We start from the raw sequence: 21,046 nt of genomic DNA on the forward strand, positions 1-21,046 counted from the left end.
AACCAAGTGTAGTCAATTCTCGCTTGTCGTTCTCGAAATAGCTCTCAGTAAGTCTCATAGCATTATGAAGTATAGGTCATGCTTATGGAACATATCTTATGATTGTACAAATACTTTCTGGCATCGCTGACGGAATTTTCAAGGCCTATTTATCAAAGACGACGAAAAAGCTAGATTGCTTTATAGCCTTCTTCTCGAGTTAATGCACCACGTAATTTATTACCGTGAAACGAAATAGATGGGGAAATTAAAATTAATTATATAGTTAAACGAATAGTACTATTCGAATATGTATTTCTTCCCATTGGGCAATTACATCAAATCACGGGGCCATCGTCGCGAAAATTTTAGCTCAGGCCACACCCAATAATGTATTTCACTAATGGTCAAAACTGTGGATTTTGTTTTTAAACATATCTTTCGGATTTTTATTTTATTAGGGAAACACGAGTTTTGGTGCTATTAGTCTCGGTGTTTCACTATTTTGACCGAACAAGCAAAATTCATGATGAATGTCTAAAATCTGAGAAACTAAGGTACTTATCTTGAAATACCGGGAAATTAATGGAAAAACATTGAATTCATTTCAAATTTTCGACACTTATTTAGAAGGTAACCATAATATTACGTAACGTCCTTATCAAACAGAAACCCATTATATATACTTTTGGCAGTTACCAATACAGTTAATTCTCAAATCCAAAACTAACATATTTGCAATTCCATCATGAAGCCACATTCAATTTACAAGGTTTCCCATAGATGGCTTCATTGGCGTAGACTGCAAAGGCCCGTTACGTAACAATGATGGAATTGGCCATATGTCTAATCAGCGCCACTAGCGGATGGTCTGAAAACTACTCCCATAGAGTCTAGGTATATTTAAGCGGGTTTGCAGAATTTCCGTCAGATGGCGCGGCGTTCGAGCCACCTGGCGGAAATTCTGCAAACCCGCTTAAATATACCTAGACTCTATGGGAGTAGTTTTCAGACCATCCGCTAGTGGCGCTGATTAGACATATGGCCAATTCCAATATGAACAGGACAGAAAAACGCGCGTTGCATAAATAATGAAGGGCGAAAGAGTATACGCGGCGTTAGAGTTGTTTAGGCTTAATGAGAGACGATAAAAAGGGGTTCGTCCATTGGGAGTCATTGGCATCGACGCCGCAGCCACCATCGAAGCCGCAATGCCAGCAAGCAACCCAGCGTGCTTTAATTACGATTATGCCGCGGAAAGATAGACCAAGGCTTATATCAGAGAAGCCTCTATTATTGGCGGACACAGGGACTTGCCAAATCAAACGAGAGAAAGATCTCCCGGCTCGACCGCAGGGCGTGGTACGAATTTACCTTTCCCCCCTAAAGGTGGTAGTGGTCATCGCGAGAGCTTTTATGGCCCTTGGTCACGAAGCGTTCCCAGCCAACTCCACCCTAGAGAGAAATATTAAGTCCGAGGCTTAGCTCTTCAATCTCATCAATAAGTGATGGACAGTAATGATAATGATACCAAAAAAGGGGGATGAATTAAGAATATCAAATCTAAGGGACTGACTCTCTTTCACCTAAGAGCATTTCTATTCGACTTTTGTCTAAATTGAAGCGCCCCACTTAAGGGGGAGGGTTGAATACTATATGGCACCCATTAGTATTTTTATCATTCGAATAAAGTACATTACTCGAAGTAAAACAACTCTGGGTATGGGTCATGATTGTTCATTAATATTTCAACCGAAAAACCAACCAACCCTCGCAGCTCTTCTTTTACTTTCGGTAATGACCCTCTAGTACCAGATAATTGAATGCCTTTACTTTTCTTAATACATATCAGATATTTCTATTCTCGTCCGTTTCTGTTAATAGTGATTTTCCCCTCTTGAGGGTCGAAGAATAAATTCAATTTTGGGGTGCAGTTTTAAAAAAAAAGGAAATAACATTTCCAGCTCTAGTTAAGTATTGAATATGCCATGCAGCTGCGTGCTTTTGGATTATTACGCGAAGTATATCTTTTCACGTAAACGAATTCGAAGAATACGAGCACCATTAGATTGATTTAAAATGATCGTACGTGAAAATAATTATCCATAACCACTGAAAAGTATTTTTGAATTTGCTTCATACATTTACCCGTCTATGTCTATGAAAAGTAAAGGGGACATATAGCTAAGATTTACCAAAAGCATCATTGCCTTTAACGCGACACGTGGATGTTCTTGAAACTGCTAGCTTGAAGTAGAGATGGATAACTTTGCAGTCTGTACCCCATCTATGGCAACGAAGTACTCCCAGCACGCCCCCTATATCTCATAAAATGAAGCTAGTTCTGATACAAATTCAAATACACTTAACAGTCGCCTACCGAAGGGTAGGGACACAGGGAGACTTTCATTGCCGCACATGCTCCATCATCACTGCTACTCCACCTCACATCTTTTCTCTCTTCCGTTAGTCCACCCAGACTTAGGAGGACACCATTTAACAGACTTACGGATACAAGTGCAAAAATTACCATCTAAATCTTTACAAGCGTTATGCCCCGTTGCCCATCAAAGACTGTACTTAATAATACACGTATCTTTCCGAATTAAACCTCGTTGATAGATTTATAATAATGTTATTAAAATATTCCACATCATCCCCTTCAAAAGTCCGACATGCAAGGGAGACAATTGAACAAAAATTCAATTGTATCCCTCGTAGAAAAATGGAACTGACGCTACAGCTCCATCCACGTAATGCTTATGCCGTGGTTTTAAACCCCCTCATTGTGCGTGGTGGATAATGACATCCCTTCGGCCACGGCGGATGTCAGTTTGTCCGAATTATATACGCTTCTCTTTTCCTGATATACATCAATGTTATATATATTTTTTTCTTCTTAATGAAAGAAGTTAACGAGCTGTGTCTCTTTGTAACACCTGTAGGGGTCTCTATCCCGTCCCTTCATTCATTGCCAAATTTAATAATAGCCCCTTTTGGCGTTATTTACATTTATTTTGGTAAATCTCTATATCGTCTTGATATACCAAGGAGAATAAAGATTGGATAGGATATGAGTTTAAAAGTGTGAATTATAACACGTCCAGTACCAGCAGTAAGGAATTATAATTCTGGGTTTATTTCAGAAAGTGATTGGCGATTTAATCGGCTTCTTCGAATCTCATTAAACAAAATAGAGCTAAATATTGGGTTGCAACCCATATTTTTGGGTATATTTTCAAAATTTTGGGGGTTTTTTTTTTGAAAAATAATTAATAGCGGTGCTGTAACTCGTTGAATGTTTCTCTACACTGCTCCTCATTCTATAGAAAAACTGTCAGGTATGTAATTTATAGGGTCAATATCTAATGGACTTGATCTTGTCCGCGCAGATGTGTTCACGAGAATGTCGCCCGTATACATATTTCTGATAGATTACCACACCACGGTTACTAAATCCTCCATGGCTACATAAGTCTGGTGTATTCTCGAGTTTCACGTCACTGATATTTGCAAGTCAATTTGACGTAAGTTGTCTGTTTTTCACGACCCCTTATTAAGTTAATAATTATTCGTTTCTACAAACAGGAAACCCTTAGTCTATAGGCTATATTTAAATCACAATCCCCTATACATACCCCAAGCTCTAAATGCGATTTGCGTCTCAGCACATTATAAAGGCTGCTATTTTAGAATATAACTTAATTATTAGTTTGGTGTAAATTCTTCAATGTTTACTCGCTCTCCCGATTTCTCTTCTAAGTAAGAATTACGGACAATTCAATTAAAGGAACACACAAGAAGACCTAAGCCTTGGCCATTTAAAAACTAATGTAGAGTACGATGTTGGGTTTGTTTCGAGTTAATAATGGGTGGAGATACTTGTATTATAATTATTAATTTATTTATTGGCGCGGATCCCCGTTTCATTATTTAATTCTCAAGCTTCCTGCAGGGCTTATTTTTATTTGTATTTACATTTAAAAATTTTGTTTATCCGTTTGTTAATTTTTTAAATCAAATGAGCCATAAAATTGCGGATATTGACAGTGATTTATAAAATGCCCAAGGTAGATTTATATAAAGTTATAGCTATAATTATTCTTCCCAACTTAATGCCAATTAAATCTCGCAATACATCAAATTTATAGTTTCATCTAATAACTTTCTGTTAATCTATCTCAAAATTCTGAAATAGAGCAGATCAATTTTAAACTTCGCATTGTTATGAAAAACTTAGGGGTTATATTTTAAACTCATACATAAATCATGCAGACGTTAATCAAATGAAGTGAACTTTAATGGATGGCTATAATTTTATATATGTAGAAATATTGAAGCCTTTGGCGATGATCTATCCATGGAAACCATTCTGGGTCAGAGTTCAAAGTCATCCTCAATAAATAAAATATGGCGTTCAATGATGATTTATTAATGAATTTTTTTTATCAATTATTATACAGAGTTCTACGCCGCATTAAATTCAAATATAACGTGATAACGTGACCGTTTCGACAAGCGAAGCCCCGAAGGACAAATGTAAATAACTCGCACGAGATACACGCGAAGCTATACGCTTGACGGACGACTTTAAGACGTCCCTCGAAAAAGAAAAAATGTTTAAAAAATTATTTATTCTAATAGAACGTTTAAAATCTAATTGGACCTCCGTCAGAAACTATTAGCGAAATACCTCTAGACTCTAAACAGTCTAGAGAGTTCTGAGCTTGAATTCGCGTAAAATTGGCAGATGTTTATTCAGTCGAGACTCTATTCGAGAAACAATCGACGAAACGTTTAATTGTATAATTATATAATGGTCGCAATTAAAAAGAATACATCAATGAAAACCTTAGGATTTAAATGAAGTTGTCTTTGTGGGAAAACACGTCATACTTATTAAAGGAAAAATATGTCCTTAAATTATTAAGTCATCATTCATTTTCAGGAACCAACTTGCTGAACTAAGAGGGAGGGGTTTGGATCTTGAATTTTATGACGAGGTTCTTAAAGACCACCCATTTCGTTCCGCCACATACAAACGGCATCAACTTGTTTAAGGAAATGAAACTTTTTATCTTTTAGTTTGGTAATTCATTCAAGTCCCATTCCTTTACCAACCTGATATATTTAAAAAATATCACTCTATTATTTTGGCATAGTATGAAGGATTAGAGGTAATTTGCAACGGCCTTAAGTAAGGATTGAAATTCATCGACTATCATCTGGTGTTACGTATATTATATTGGGCGTCTGTGAGCGCGCACTCTTTACAGAAGGGCTGAGTAAAAGACGGAGAAACTCATAGCTTGCCTCATCTGCTCCTAAAAAGGGTTTTAGATTTAATGAAGACGAATTTGGCAGCTGCCCGGCCAGAGATGCGCGCGCGCCATGTTGCTACAAGCCATACTGCTATAGTAATCACAAGGTTCAGTTCGCATACACAAAGCGCAAAATGGTACGCGCTGCACCAGTTCACTATTTGACGCTATGTGCTAAAGATACGTGCTAAGTGCACTTCATTATAGGGCACTCAACGGAGTGCAAACGGTATGGAGCGTACGAGTGACGTGATTTCGGGTTCAATGCCGAGAATCGAAGTTGAAGCGCGAACAGGAACCAAATCCTTTTAAGAGAGACGCGAAAGCTGCCAAGACGTCTAATTAGCCCCAAAAGAGAAAAGAGAAAGTATTCGAGGGAATGAAATATACAGTGGATATTGTATACATCAGCGCGGCATCGCTTTATGAAAACATTAAGCTCACTTAAAGACAGACAGAAAATGAAAAGCGGGTACCGCGCGTCTTATAAGCCTTGGCCAGAACACTGCGCACTCCATATACATCCGTATAACTCAGCTCTTTAAAAGCGCGTGCCACCAAGCGGCAAACACTTGACCCAAAGACCTTTTTCCACGGCGTAATAACGCAACGTTAAAACAGCGTCGACGACTAAATACGAACGGCCAGCGTGATGCAAGACCGAGGCTTAGCGGGAGAAATGGAAAAATAACTCTGGCAATCAATCATATTTTTAGTGGCGATGTCATTCCTAAAGCTCGAATTCGCCCCGAATATTAAAAACCTAGAGATGGTTATAGTATATTAAAAGTAAAGCGCGAGCGTAGCGTGGGACGAGCGTAAAGCTTCGCGTTTTAATTTTATTTGAAGAAGAAAGAGGGAGAACGAATATGACAGAAGCTTGTCAAAATCAACGCCGCCACCGCAAGCTTTTTAAAAAATAAACTTTTAGGGATTGTTTAATCAAATTGAGTTGCTTCCCCATTGTTTTAAAACTTAACTTTAAATGTTTTATGTTTACGTAATGCTGTTGGCAAAGTGGTCTAAGAGAATTTTAAGTTTTGATTTTAGTGGGCCTCACGACTTATTTTTATACACTTTAAAAGCGTGCCAGGCGTTAAAATGATAATACTACACAATTGTCTTAGAGCCATGAACGCGACGAATACCGCCAGCCAGCCAGCCGGGATAACCAAGCTATAAGGTTACTGAGAGAACAAGGGTGACCACTAAATTTTTTTTTCAATTCCAACGTAGCGTATTGACGTTGTTTTAAATCTACGTGCCAGCACGTACTGCTTTGGGCATTGAATAGAACATTATTGTCTAACACTATATACTGGAAGTAAATCACTCGAGATTGAAATCACCCAGTTACGTAAAACATCATTACAGATGGCGTTTTTTGATAGGATACAGAATATTTCAACGAATAAATCTTTAAATTCCGGCAGTAGAGCCTTTGGAACTGTTTAGCATTTTAGCTCCACGAGAGGCTCTGGCTAGTGGCTACCAGTATCAGATTCATCATGAACCGATTATGCGGAGTGAGCAGCCCCTTGGAAATCATCCAAGACGATTCTACAATAGCGCGTCACTCGTCAAATTGGATTCGTTTCATATATGTATCGAATTCAACTAGATGGTTTGAAATTGAAAATGTGGTATTTCGGTGACATAACCATTTATAATCACCGAATAGATTATTGTAGGGGGTGTAGTCAAGTATATTAGGTTTAGAAATTTTTTTATCCTCTTTTGGTTATAGTCATCTTGCCGCCCAATCGGGATCTTGATGATAGTTGGCCTTTAAAATATATCGAGCCAAAGGTGGCTCCGCCTAGCGGTGAAAAGATCGGCAGAGCGGGTGTGCGTGAGACGTTTGCACGAACGCACCCAGTCACGACTTAACGTAACGTAATCTCGACCCCTCGCGCTTAAACTCCAAAAAAATCTACCATTTTTGAAACCCTCCCGGACCACGTGGGGGCGCTAGTCAACGTTTTTTTCATACAAGCGGCACGAATAAGAAAACTTTTCTAAAAACGAAAAAACATTCTCCCTAATTCTCACTCCATGGTATGAGTCGAAACGCCAGAAAAAAATAAAAAGATACTCCAGAAAAATAGCTCTTACTTTTTCGTGGGTCCTAATGATCTTTTCTGATTCACGATTTTTCTTCGCTTCTTATTTTTTACTTTACAAAACCCCGGATGTACATTTTTAGTGGTTTTTGGTTTGGTAGGTACTTACAGCAGTGGGTGCTATGGTGAATCAAACGCCCATATTACCTATGAAGAAATAAAAAAAAAGAAATGAAACATTATTTGAAACTGTAAGTATAAATACACATCTATCTATTATTCTTGATTTTAAGGAGCGATAATTGGAACTCAATATGTAGTAGTGCAGTACCCAAAGAAGATATAACAAAAGAACTGGCAGTTAGAGTATGAATATTTAACTATTAGAAATTGATTCCAATCCAGCTCATACATTAACATGTTCTTCAAATCAAAGTTCAGCAAGAGCTTAGCGTCAGAATAAGTTGTCGCGATATACTTCTTTTGACAGTTAATAATAAATAATAATAATTATAATTTGAATTATAGTCGAGAAGGTACTGAATTATCCATGAATTTAACTACGCCACTAAAACATAAGTATACACCATAATAACTCTTTCTTCATCAATATGAACTCGAAACTAAGCTTGTTAAGTTTCAAATCATGTAGATAATCTATTTGAATGCTAACCCGGTACGGAATTGAGCATACGTTGTCTAACTAGAAGATTGAGAATCCTTTTACCATTTACATATCACGAAGAACATACATAAAATGATTTTAAACACGGTCCACTGTATAATATTAGTTCAAATATTTCAACAAAGAGAACTTTTATGTTCAATCATCAGTTTAAATCATCTAAAATACACCCTTTTTAAACCCATCTTAACAACGCGAATAAACTAGCTTTTGAAAAATAATAATACACCTTCTTGTCATAAAATTACCGAGCTAAGGTTTTTGAGAGATGTATCCAAAGTATATAATAATGCTAAAAAGAAGTGATACACTTACCAACAAATCCTTGCGCTTGCTACTGATACAATCGCACTTATTATATATTATATAAGCTATATAACAACGTTAAGCAAGTTTTAGTGCTAACAAGAAGTAATATCTAGTTTATAAGGGAGAAGGTATAAGTTGTTTAAGTATTCGCGCACCATAGTCCCAGTCCCCCTTTCAAAATACAAGGGGGGACGTAAAAGGACGTCGGACTAATTCGCCTCTCCTCAGTCGGAAATACGTAATTTTCGTCATTCGCGTCGTGCTTACGTGGTTTTTACGAACCAATGAGATGCTGGTTGTAATTTAGAGGCGGGGATTAACTCCGGACCTACGTTTGGACTGGAGATAAAGCTGGAAATGTGGCGAATTTATACCTTTTCCCTAATAAACTAGATATCACTTCTTGGTGCTAAATATAAATAATGATTATACTCATATGCAACAGTGAAATTAACATATTTATAGAGAAATACGACAACTAAAAGTGTCTATAAACCCGTTGAATACCGCAATTTGTAAACATTCCACAGTCTGACGACTTTGTTGAAGTTATTTAATCGGTATAAACAAAGGTAATAAATATTATTGTCGAAAGATTTAGTAACTTATCTGGCTGCCATTTTCCAAGATGGATGAAAATTGAAAAAATCATCCTTAGACAGTATCTAGATTCAACATTCTCCCGACTGAAATATTATACACCTCAAATACTACTTAAATATGCCCAAAATATAACAATATCAACAAACGAACATTTATAAGGCAGACAAGAAGTAGACACGCCAAGAGAATTCATTGTTAAACAAGCGAAGTTTATCCCTGCTGTCGAAAACATTAAGCGACTGAAGCGCCAGCGGCGAAAACTCGATGGGGGATATAGGGGCGGTAAAATCACGCAATGATATACGCAAAAAAAGTTCCTAAAAGAAATCTAAGTATTCAATCTCTTAAACGGATAAATAATACAATCAAAAACTCATAAAACAGGTGGAAAAAGATCTTAGAGCGATGCGAGAATTACATGATTTCTTTTTTTTTCCAGCCCTAGAATGACATTGAATAAGAAAGGGGCTGAAAATAAGTTCTTTTTAAATTTCACGGCCAACTTGGATTGAAGAAATGAATGATACAAGCTCCTCTTTCTTTATAGGTGTCATTATACCCGTATATTTATAAAGAAATATGGTAAGACAACGTAAGAAGATGTATTTTTCATATTATACATCGAAAAGCTGAACGTCAAAACAATGGGTTATGTACTAGCCCAACTTGTCCGATATTCAATTAAAGGCATTAAAAATTTCGACTCAAACTCATCATGGGCACAAATTAGGTTCTTTGTCTGTCATCATGGGCTTATTTTGAGAGCGTTTAAAAATCAAAGAGCACACTAAAACGATTTACGTTAACTATACCCGGTTTAAGAAAGTTACAAAAGAACATTCCTAAAATGTTGCATCGTGACTGTATAAAGCGTCACCCACTCATGGCAGTTTATTGTGTTCAGTTATAGGGATTGATCATAAAGATTCAATCAAATCACGGCAAATATTCTTTCTTAACAAGCCTAACTCTCACGAAATTCAAATAATAAAATCTGAGGGATAATTATGGTGAATACATCATTTACTTAGTGTCAAAAATTTTCGATCACTTGAGTCATGCAGGCACTGTCGTTAGTAAATAAAACGATGGATTTGCTATGTTATTATCATTAATTTGAACTGTCTACGTTAATTATATTTGATTTTGGCTTATGTACAGCAACATCTTAAGCATTACAAAGCACCTGGTAAAATTCCTCCTGACACTTGAAAAGATTTGGATGCCCTTCACTCCAACTAAAAACTTTGCAAAAACAAAGATCTCGAAAATGTAGACAAATACAAACAACATCCTTACAAAAACCTCTCAACGCGCCAAAAACGTATTCAAACAAAAACATACGCGAGAAATCTAACCTTTAAAAAGTAAGTACAAGACAATCTTTACCAGAGTCCCCTCACCGCCAAAAATCACAAGCTTTCTCTTTGTCTAAGGCGAGATGAAAGCCCAATTCGTGGGGATATTGCAGCGTAGAAACCTCAAAACAGAGATTTTACCGCGGGGAGGTTGGAAGAAATAGGACTGTAACTCGCAAGGGCTTGGACGCCACAATGTCTCTAGACCAGCAATTACCGACTCCGATTAAGGATGATTTGGTTTTAAGTACTTCACCTCAGTTCGCCAGCCCCTACACACGTTTGCAATGGTATAGTAAAGATACCCCGACTCGGAGAAAACCTTCGTGAAAACCCTTGGTAATGCGAGTACCCCCTTTTTAGTTCGGGGAAAAAAAAAGTAAAAAGAAACGTTCAGACCTAAAAGACGGTAATTACGGTATAGCTTTTCGCTTTCTCTAAAAGTTACTATCATAGGGGTGCCGCCAGGTAAGTTAAGAAAATATGACTCTTAACCATATTTATCGATACATATTCCCCAAAAATGTGCATGTATTTTACGGATGGGTGCATTTTTAGAAAAAGAAAATTATAAATTTGTTGAAGTGTTTAAGATAAACATTCGATATCGACAAAAAAAGGTTATTAAAAAGATTTTTTTACTTGAGTACTCAGCTTGTTCGGTCTTAACAGTATAAAACCCCTGATAAAACCTAATAAATAATGGTTTGTTTAAAATATATCCTCAAATTTAAAAACGTCAAACTATATTTTAAATATATCATTAAGATGGTGTAAAAAACCCACATAAGACAGCCCGAGGACAAAGCATTAACGTAATATCATTAGACTTCTGTTTAAAGGAAAAGTTCAGGTAACGTAACATTATACCTTAAAAGAACATCCTTTTAATTGTAATAAGTAAAGTAATTAATTCTAATCAAACCGCGATACCTCTGAGCTAATCAAAAAAATGTTCACTGCGCGAATACAGTGGCAAACCGAATTACATTTCTAGTTTCCTTTTCATTTTGTGACTATACTTATGTGAGGTTAAGCCGCAAAAGGTACAATGTGTCTTGACACTCTTGTTTTAATCATTATAAAAAAATGGCCGAGCCTTAGGGATTGCTGCTATCGCCGTGGTAAAAAAGTGAAAATGGAATGGTAGTAGACTAATATTTATAATTGAGCTTAATTATACCGTTTGAATTAACGTTCATATTTGGGATATAACTTTCAATAGCTTATAGAAATATGGGAGTATGAATATGTAAATTATATATAAAGAGCCCCACAAAAAAAGTGTATTACAAGAACAGTAGGCCATTAGCTATAATGGCCTTGAAAAAATGATGGAATTTGGAATTAAGCGTTTTGTCACAGTGTTAAACTTTGAATCGAATAAAAAAGATATAGTAATTATAACCATTCCGATGTAGTTAAAAATGTGGTTAGTTAATAAAGAAATATTTAGTAACGCCTTTCTAGAGTTGCAAACAAACATCGATCAGAGTGTTTTTGTCTGCAAGAAGATGAAGTTTCTATTTCTATAACTTTAATAAAAGCGGGACATTACAATGTAAAAATCACAAGATACGTAAAAACAGATCTAACCTTTCAACTAGATTCAAGGAAGAATTAACATTACCTACACTATAGTAACTGTATTTCACTTGTAGTAATGTACTTCTGCTAACGGTAATTCCGTTATCAGTCATTTCTTTCTAGAGGGGAAACACTTAGTTCTGGCTCATTGCGTTTACGTAGGAAAAGTGCAAGGAGTATACCGCCAAAAAACAACTCTATATAGATATACATCACTTGGCTTTAAAAGCGCGCTAGCACAACCGCGAGCTATTTTTCCCGCTTAAATCCCTTTTATAAAACCCGCGCTTAAATCCCACGTACGCGAATATAAAGTCTGTCCATTATGCTTTTACAATAACAGATAAAGAAACGAGATTTAATACTGGCACCATCGTCCACTTTTTTTCTATATATATTTTTGGGTTCTAAACGCCAGATTCTAACGTTAGATTTGCCTAGCTATTAAAAATTCGCCTTCAAAGAAAAGCATTATAATCCTTAATTGCCTTAGATTATATTACTTTGTTTTTTGTTTCATTCTAATAAGGCCATATTTTGAATACTTCTTTGACTGACTATCTTATGACTCTTTAGAGTTTCGCTGACGTAGGGAGCACGATATGGTGGACTGAAATGGTCAGATAAGTACAGGTTATCAGAAGCGGATAATAGAAGAAGGATTACACTCTGTATCGTCTTAATACTTTAGTTATGTAACATGATTCTTCCCAGGCTCGAAATCAGTAACTAGTAAACTCGGTGACAAATGTGGTAGTCATAGACATTTCCGGTCTTGCTCAGCATAGATCTCGCGACATCAGGTTAAATTTTCAAGAAGAACTATTAAGAAAGAGCCGCAAAGCGATTTTCCTCAAGGTTACCTCGAGAGAACAGCGCGGAATTACACTGTTATTGGAAAAGGTTCAGATGGGGTTCGGTTTTTAACCATGGAGGGTTCAATCGACACAAATGGTGCTATAAAAAACCTAAAATGGTAAAATCTAAAACAATGGTTCACTGGTGTACCTTAAAGGGTTCATCCGCATGAAAGGCTCCTATATAAACCTTTTAAGGTTCAAATTATCACGATGCAAGGTTCAGAGATAAACCTTACGAAGTTCATTTGAATAAAAGGTTCAATTCTAAATCTTGAAAGGTTGAATGACAAACCTCACATGGGTCATATGAATAAAGATTCAATACTAAACCATGGAAGGTTCAAGTATAAACCATGGAAGGTTCAGGTATAAACCTTGCATGGTTCATTTAAATATAAGGTTCAATTCTAAACCAACGAAGGTGTAGTAAGAAACCATACAAAGTTAATCTAAATAAAAGGTTCAATGCTAAACCATGGATGGTTCAATGCTAAACCATGGAAGGTTCAGGTATAAACCTAGCAAGGTTCATTTAAATATAAGGTTCAAATCTAAACCATCGAAGGTGGAGTAAGAAACCATGCAAACTTAATTTAAATAAAAGGTTCAATGCTAAATCAGGGAAGGTTCAGTGAGAAACCTCACAAGGTTCAATGCCATAACACTAAATGTTAATTTTTATTAAGGTTCAAATTAAAAAAAATTGAAGGTGCTTTATCACAATTTTAAACGTTTAATGATAAACCATTACGGGCGCCTCAGGTTGCGGCTCGTAATATTTTTGTGACGGAGATTTTTTAGCACGTTTGAAGGGGAATAATAATACATATCTCAAATTTAACGTAACGAGTTTTGAATTTGAGGGGCTTACAAATTTGAAATATATTTTTAAAATGTATGCTCTTATAACCACTAAATAATGTGTACATTTGAGGTCGCATTATGTCACCGTTTTTAAGTGCATATAGCGGTGTTTTTTAATAGTAAGTGAATGTACGATACTACTGTTCTTTAGATTTAACTAAGCGGTATATTTAGCGCTGTCAAGCTGAAAGTAGCCTATTTCTAAGTATTTTGTTTCAGAACCTTTTAGCTCAAAATGCACAAGAAATTCAATGGACGAAACCATTTTGGGTTGAAAAGGTAGGTTTTTGGTTTTGAGGAGTCGGAAACTTGCTTGTTTATAAGATTTTGCAACATTATTAGCACGAATCATTTTCTATAGAGTATTTCGGCTCACTGCCTTTATTAGAGCTTGTGGGAAGTTAACATGGAGTGATACTACTCTATTGACAGTTTTGGTTTTCTAGTTTGGTCACAAGACTACAGTTTTTGATGCATTTCCTTTCTCTCGGTTTATTCTCTCTTGCACCCTGCTACTTTGATTGAAAGGCGTGATAAGAATGTCGTTCGCGAAACTAGCATTTGCAGAAAGGATGGTACAGTCGACGCAATTAAAAACTTTCTCTCCCGCGACGTCTTGTTTTAACAATAAGCCGCAAATTATTGATCTGATACAATTGATAAAAAACCTATCTTATATTATTGTTTGAATATATTTTTTACAAAGTGTTTTTTTTAAAGTCGCCACTTCCCATTTCCAAATGCTAAATAAGGGGTTTTGAATCATTAGGGATGATTTTAAAGAGAAAGTGAACAGTTGAACATAGCTCGTCCAAATAACCGAATGACATTCCAGTAAAGGGGCAGTGATGTTAACTGTAATGTTCTGAATACATGTCCACCACGGAATCAATGCATTGAGCCATATTCATATACCCTTTAATATTACACAAATGTATAAGTCAACAATTGTAGAATGATACTTCAAATCTGCCTTTGGTGAAGATGTGGCCACCGGTGCGACATTCTGTTCCACTATGGTTCGCAAAGGTCAGAGGGTGGAAAGAGATTTCCATCTAGATTAGTAGCGATTCTTCAATTCTTGATGTCAGTTTCAACATAAGTCTGCATGAACGTTTGGTTGAAAACCGCGCATTTCGGAGAGAACTATCCAGAAATTCAATGCCCAAGCAATTCCCTCAATATGTCGCCCATTGAAAACCGCTTGTCGGAAATAGATGTTTACACATTCAAAGCAGAAAGGGTCACAAAATAGTGCCTACATTTGAGAAAGTGGTTGTGTTCATTGTATTCAACTAATTGGGGTTCGCAATAAACAAGATGACGAACCTTTCAACACTCTAAGAAATGAAAGTGTTAAAAACGTGTTAAAATGGTGTAAACACCGTAAAAACACCCGAAAGAGAGTTTTATTACCTTGATTTTTTAGGGGCCAATTAAAAGTGTAAATTCGGTGTAAAATAACACCATTAAAACACCGTTCGAAATTAAATATGAAAAATTATAATACTGCGGGTTTCTTAAATAAGGCCTTTCATTTTCATTAATGTTTTAATATTAAAGTCAATACAAACAGTAAAAAAATTATTGAGAAACGTAATTGTTAAACCTTTTTTTAAAGATGATATTCATGAAAGAAAACAGTTTTATCCTTTAAATAAAACTAACAAAGAAATTGGTAATCTGGCGGTGTTGTACCTTCATAAAACTATGCTCTTACAGGTGTTAAGCGACACTCTTAATAGTGTTAGGCGATACTCTTAAAAAACGAGACTAGGTTAGGTATTGGCCTCACAGTAGGGCCAGCTATTGAAGCCAAAGTGGGGCACTTGCTTTTGTGACATGTTTTATCATTATTTTGAGAAAAATTAGAGTACTAAATGGATTTTTTTTGTAAAATCTGTAGTGCAAATTAGATTAAACGCGTTTCTGGTGCTCGAAAAACTCTTAGTGAAAAGAGATTATTAAATTTAACAAGAACGTCTATATCTACTGCTTGAATATTATAGCCTCCAAAACTAATTTAATACCCTATGCATTTGTACAAATCAAAAACTTTCTGCCTTTTTCAGAAGTTTTTAAACCCGTTAAAATGACTTTATATGCAACAACCCTCGCTTAAAGAGGTATAGTTCTGCATGTGAGAACTTTCCTCCCTATAGGGGATGAAGTTCTCTCAAGATGGAACCCTGCTATGAATATAGCACCAATTGCTAATAATACTGCGGATAATCAAAATTTTATTAAACAGTAAAACCACACTCGATATTTGAGTTATGCCTCATGAAAAGTCTAGGAAAAATACTAGAATTTCTACTACTATCCCACCAAAAAATCTCCCATTCTTAAAGGTGTTACGCGACACTCTTAAAGGTGTTACGTGACACTCTAAAGGTACTCGTTCGAACCTTGCAAAGGTACTCGTTCGAACCTTGCAAAGGTACTCGTTCGAACCTTGCAAAGGTACTCGTTCGAACCTTGCAAAGGTACTCGTTCGAACCTTACAAAGGTACTCGTTCGAACCTTGCAAAGGTACTCGTTCGAACCTTGCAAAGGTAGTCGTTCGAACCTTGCAAAGGTAGTCGTTCGAACCTTACAAAGGTACTCGTTCGAACCTTACAAAGGTACTCGTTCGAACCTTACAAAAGTATTCGTTCGAACCTTTCAAAAGTACTTGTTTGAACCTTTCAATGGTATTAATATGAACCATTTTTAAAAGTTCAATATTGAACCATTTTTAAAGGTTCAATATTGAACCATTTTTAAAGGTTCAATATTGAACCATTTTTAAAAGTTCAATATTGAACCATTTTTAAAAGTTCAATATTGAACCATTTTTAAAGGTTCAATATTGAACCATTTTTAAAGGTTCAATATTGAACCATTTTTAAAGGTTCAATATTGAACCATTTTTAAAGGTTCAATATTGAACCATTTTTAAAGGTTCAATATTGAACCATTTTTAAAGGTTCAATATTGAACCATTTTTAAAGGTTCAACATTGAACCATTTTTAGAGGTTCAATATTGAACCATTTTTAGAGGTTCAATATTGATCCATTTTTAAAGGTTCAATATTGAACCATTTTAAAGGGTTCGTATTCAAACCATAAATGGTTGGCCCTGGGTTGCATGACTTTGAACCTCAAATGGTTCAATCATGCCCCTTTTTTATTAACAGTGTAGTAAAAGCACTAAAAGTTCGTAAGTGCATACATTATAAATGAAGATCTGAATGGCGCCGCTCATTTCGAAAATATTCTCAAATCAAACGCGTAAACTTTTATCTTCCTCTAGGGAGACACAAGCCGCCATCGGAGAAACGAGAAAGTCACGCGACACAATCATGTCCGGGTTCGAATCCATCTTTCCCACGCGGACCCCTCATCATTCCCCAGACACCATCCATGCCTCTAGAAACTCGGCTCCTTCATCAATGTCATCCAAAAGCAACCTCGTTATAATATCCAACGTGGTTCCCTTACCTCTCTATTCGTAAACCAGCCTTTAATCCAGTGACAAGAGACATCGAATAATCAAACCTTGAGCAACCTGGAGGTTTTAGGCATAAAGGGTTAAATGGAAAGAGAGCTGAGTGGAGATGTAGCATTCTCGTCAACTCAACTTGGTATAAATCTGGCTAAAGACCCAAGTCAGACTCGACAACGAGTTGGAACTGTCAAGTTAAATTGACGGGGGTTTGGATAAGAGGGTCTAGAGTGCTCCGACAAGGGGAGTTTAGAAGTCACCATCCGTCATGAAACAACAATACATGGTGCAAATATGTACTATATCCAAATATTGTGATTTTGAAATATCAAAACTTTTCATTGATTATTTAACTATAGGAAAGGGTTCAAAGTAAGGATTTTTAAGGTATTGAGCCAGGAAATACAGAAGAAACAACGGGAATTCCTCTCGCTCATCTCAATTGTGTAAGGATCCAATTCCAAGATATAGGCTGGTACTATAAGCTCTCGATGCTAGGTTGCTTGGGGACTCATGGTGATGTCAATAGAGTTTTATTGAGATACGGGGACGTGATGTCCATATTGGTAGTCTAAATTATATGGCCTGAGCTGGCGACTTCCAACATGGTCCCCAAAAACCGAAGGTTTGAAGTCACGAGAAAATTCGTAGAAAATGATACAAGCTCCTCCTCCTATACCTCTATGCATCATCGCGCCAAATTCATTGATTCTTTTGTACCTTATCTTGGGTATCACGGTTGTACCACAATAATTTGAACTTGACCTGAGAAATAATGAAGTAAAAACGATGACACACTCAGTTACATCGTATTGCGCGTAAACGAACTTGTGTGTCTTCCAAAGTCGGTCGTAGCAAACTCCCGACACGCTCGCCCTCTATTACGACTATCAATTTCCAATGGCTCAAACAAAATGGCCACCAGAGCGCGCGTACAGGAAGGAGGAAGAGGTCAGGGAAAAGGCCCTCGTGTCTGGATTGTGTTAGACAAGTCTATAGATCACTCTTCTCTTCTCCGCCCTCACTTTACCAAGCATGCCAAACTAACCGCACCGGTCCGATATAACTACCGCTAATCTAAGTAAAATGGATTAAACTCTATTAGGTTTGGACCAATTTTCGATCCGGATTCGTCTCGGAATTCAGCTGCCAGACCTTTAAATTGTCAGTGGCGAAGGAGGAAGTCGTAACGAAAGATGGAGAGGGTCAAGGGAAGCTTCGAACGAAGATTATCCAACATTCTCTAATAAAATTTCGCTGAAACCTTGATGATATTTTTGGAGTACCAATGTATTGACACCGCATCGCACTTACAAATTAAGGGCTATGAAATAAATTCATCTACAACGATTGGGTCATGAAGGCGTACTTGATGTACAGCAGGAACAAATAGAAACGGCATTATGGAATCTTTCCTTTCCCATCTAAACTGATGCTACTTGGGAATGGTGACGTCGATAAAGCATCATATGATGCATGATCATCCGACATTTAAAAGTACCAACACGCCACCATAAAGATTATATTTTTCCCTGTGTGGCTCATCTAGCCATGATTCAAATGAGGAACATCTTTATCTCAACGTTTCTTAAGCTAACAATTTCACGAGCTTTGGGTCTTCATAATTAAGAATTAAAAGCTAAACTAAAAACAACGAGCATACATCCGACTTTCGATATTACGCCTCCTGACGTAGGGTGGCGTTGCAAAGAAAGGGGGGGGGGGTCGTTAAAGAGTCAAGAGAGGGGAAACCTGATACCTTAATTAATTAGCTTTCTTTCCACATCATTGGCCCTCCCCTAAGTAGGCGGCAGACGTCAGTCCCAAAAGAGAAAACCCGCCATAAAAATAATTATATACTTTAAGAAAATGCGATGGCGTCTTTTCTTTTTTATATACATTGAAACATAGCCTGTATAAGACTGAGAATATTTTGTATAATAATATATTAGCCGCTAAATGAACTAATTAGAATAAATATTTTACATCATTAATAGTTGTGTTTTGAGTAGTCTATTAGAATTTTTTGCGACGTTTTTATATCAATAACAAACTATATTTTAAGATAAACGTTCTTGTGATATAAAAAAATATGAAATTTAAAATCTTTACCAATAATAAAATCCCTGGAAACTAAAGCCACAATAAAATTTATAAATCATCGGAAAAACATTCCTTTTACCTTTTTGGAAGGCGAATTGAAAACACAAACAGTTACTTACGCCAACAAGGCTCTTTCCCCTCAATATTTCAATGCTATCCTAGAAAGCCAACACCGTTTATCCTCACTAAACAAGAACAAAAAAAGTGCCCTACGCTAAGCCTAAAAAAAAAATCCCCACCGAAATACACAAACCAAGGAAAAACAGGAGGACCAATGAAAAAGCGTTGCAGTTTAACGAAAACCTTTCTATCTAAAAATACAATAGAGAAAACACGCTCTTCATAGAAAGCGTATTGAATAACGTTTTAAGACTAAAAGCCAAGGCTTGATATATGACCAGTATTCCAGCCAAACCCGCCTCGCTTAAAGTTTACAAAGGATGGAATGAGGGTTGAAAAATATATATATATACCTGCAGCATCCAATCTCCATTACCGAGATGCGGCGGCGGAGAAAACCTAGTCCCTATTTACGGGTTTAGGAAGTGCAGGAAGTTAGGAAAAAGCAAGAAGTAGTAGAGATCTAAGGGGATGGGTAGGTGGGGGAAAAAGCTTTTTCCGGGCTAAAGCGCCTCGTGTACGGTGTAATAGATGCGTATGTCGCTAAATCCGATTATAGAAACCCTACCCGCCGCTTAGGTATCATCATTCAATTACCTGCATGAGACTGCCTAGCCTCTTCTTGCCTCCATCGCACCCTCAAACCCCTGCCACAACAGCAACGTTTTACCTTAAAAGAAAGCCAGGCTCGCGTTTATAAGTCTAAAAAGCCTCCCTAACTCGTGGCTACCAAGGCCCTCGGCCGAGGCTTACCTACCCACTCAAGCCTTTGCTACTGGCAAGGCTTAGAGAAACTTACACTACCAGTCTTTACCACGGATAAAGCGTTACAAACGTTTTTCAAAGCGAAAGTCAATTCGACTAGCTCGTATCATTAGGCTTTGGTCAAAACTTGGGTGTAAAAAAGTGCCCCTATACCGAATAAAACCCAATTACGTTAGTTGAGTTTCCACACCGGCGGCAAGGACCATGCACTAAGAGTTACCAGTTGGAATTGGCAAGTACGCGTGGGGACGCGAGGCTTACTTGGTATTGCTGGGCTCCGGTATTAGTAGGTTTTAGCCCCGTTTTTTTCTTGCCTCGAAAAGCATTTGCCATCAAACATTTAGGTTGGAATTAATGGGTGCTCTCGTTGCTAGAGTCTGTTTCATTTCAGGAGGCAAGCGAGGGAAGAACTCTCTCACTTAATTAGGGACAAAAGCACTGAATCAAACTACTCTTAAACCCTGGCTAGCGTTCACAATTTTTTTCTTCCGCGTGTGCTAGAAGGGCGTGCATTCTGGTATACCTCGGGGTAAAACCATACCAGAGCTTAGGAGGAAACTAAGACGGTATTAAAAACCCTTTTTAGAAAGATTAATTTTTCAAAATTTTCTAAAAAAGATAAGGAGTGGGAGAAAGTTTTATTTTTTAAAGAGGGACATTAATTTTATAAGCAGACGCGCCGTTATACAGGATTCCATTTTAAAGTTTTGATTATAACACTGATAAAAACATTTTACGAGGGAGCTGGGGTTAGCTACGTAGGTGGAAAACAGCGCATCAACACTCTACGAGGAAGTAGGAAGGAAAATTAACTAGGCCTAACCGCCAAAATCGTTGTCATGGAAACAGTTGTTACGTTATACGAGATACTTTCCCGCCTTGGGGTCATTTTCACCACACCAATAGCCATAGTATCTACGAACAGAAGGTTCGTAACGGCG

At 37.0% G+C, this 21,046-nt stretch overlaps 1 protein-coding gene and 2 long non-coding RNA genes across 3 annotated transcripts; all 3 read left to right on the forward strand.

Moving 5' to 3' along the window:
* Positions 1 to 3,232: 3,232 nt before the first annotated feature.
* On the forward strand, positions 3,233 to 4,879 carry LOC149623462 (uncharacterized). The gene is made up of 3 exons (XR_016374721.1): positions 3,233 to 3,506; positions 4,309 to 4,355; positions 4,443 to 4,879. It is a non-coding gene; the product is annotated as an uncharacterized LOC149623462 (long non-coding RNA).
* Positions 4,880 to 6,999: 2,120 nt separating this feature from the next.
* On the forward strand, positions 7,000 to 11,109 carry LOC149623463 (uncharacterized). Its single transcript, XR_016374681.1, has 4 exons — positions 7,000 to 7,614; positions 8,823 to 8,929; positions 8,986 to 11,023; positions 11,087 to 11,109. It is a non-coding gene; the product is annotated as an uncharacterized LOC149623463 (long non-coding RNA).
* Positions 11,110 to 11,745: 636 nt separating this feature from the next.
* LOC149623464 (uncharacterized) lies at positions 11,746 to 19,241 on the forward strand. The gene is made up of 4 exons (XM_089853288.1): positions 11,746 to 11,812; positions 12,639 to 12,789; positions 16,812 to 16,832; positions 16,926 to 19,241. Exons 1-4 carry the CDS (start codon positions 11,746 to 11,748, stop codon positions 17,125 to 17,127), a joined length of 441 nt encoding a protein of 146 aa, XP_089709414.1. The 3' UTR covers positions 17,128 to 19,241.
* Positions 19,242 to 21,046: the final 1,805 nt, after the last annotated feature.

The sequence above is a fragment of the Phalangium opilio genome, unplaced genomic scaffold (assembly GCF_054372755.1).
Source record: "Phalangium opilio isolate 3A_F unplaced genomic scaffold, DU_Popi_V2 ptg000113l_1, whole genome shotgun sequence".
NCBI lineage: Eukaryota > Metazoa > Arthropoda > Arachnida > Opiliones > Phalangiidae > Phalangium > Phalangium opilio.

Excerpts from the sequence above, each read along its gene's own strand:
- LOC149623464 (XM_089853288.1), top strand. The coding sequence starts at position 11,746 with ATGTGGTTAGTTAATAAAGAAATATTTAGTAACGCCTTTCTAGAGTTG. Across the intron at positions 12,790-16,811 it reads TCGAGAGAACAGCGCGGAAT|TAGTAAAAGCACTAAAAGTT; the intron begins TACACTGTTATT and ends TTATTAACAGTG. Across the intron at positions 16,833-16,925 it reads AGTAAAAGCACTAAAAGTTC|GGAGACACAAGCCGCCATCG; the intron begins GTAAGTGCATAC and ends ATCTTCCTCTAG.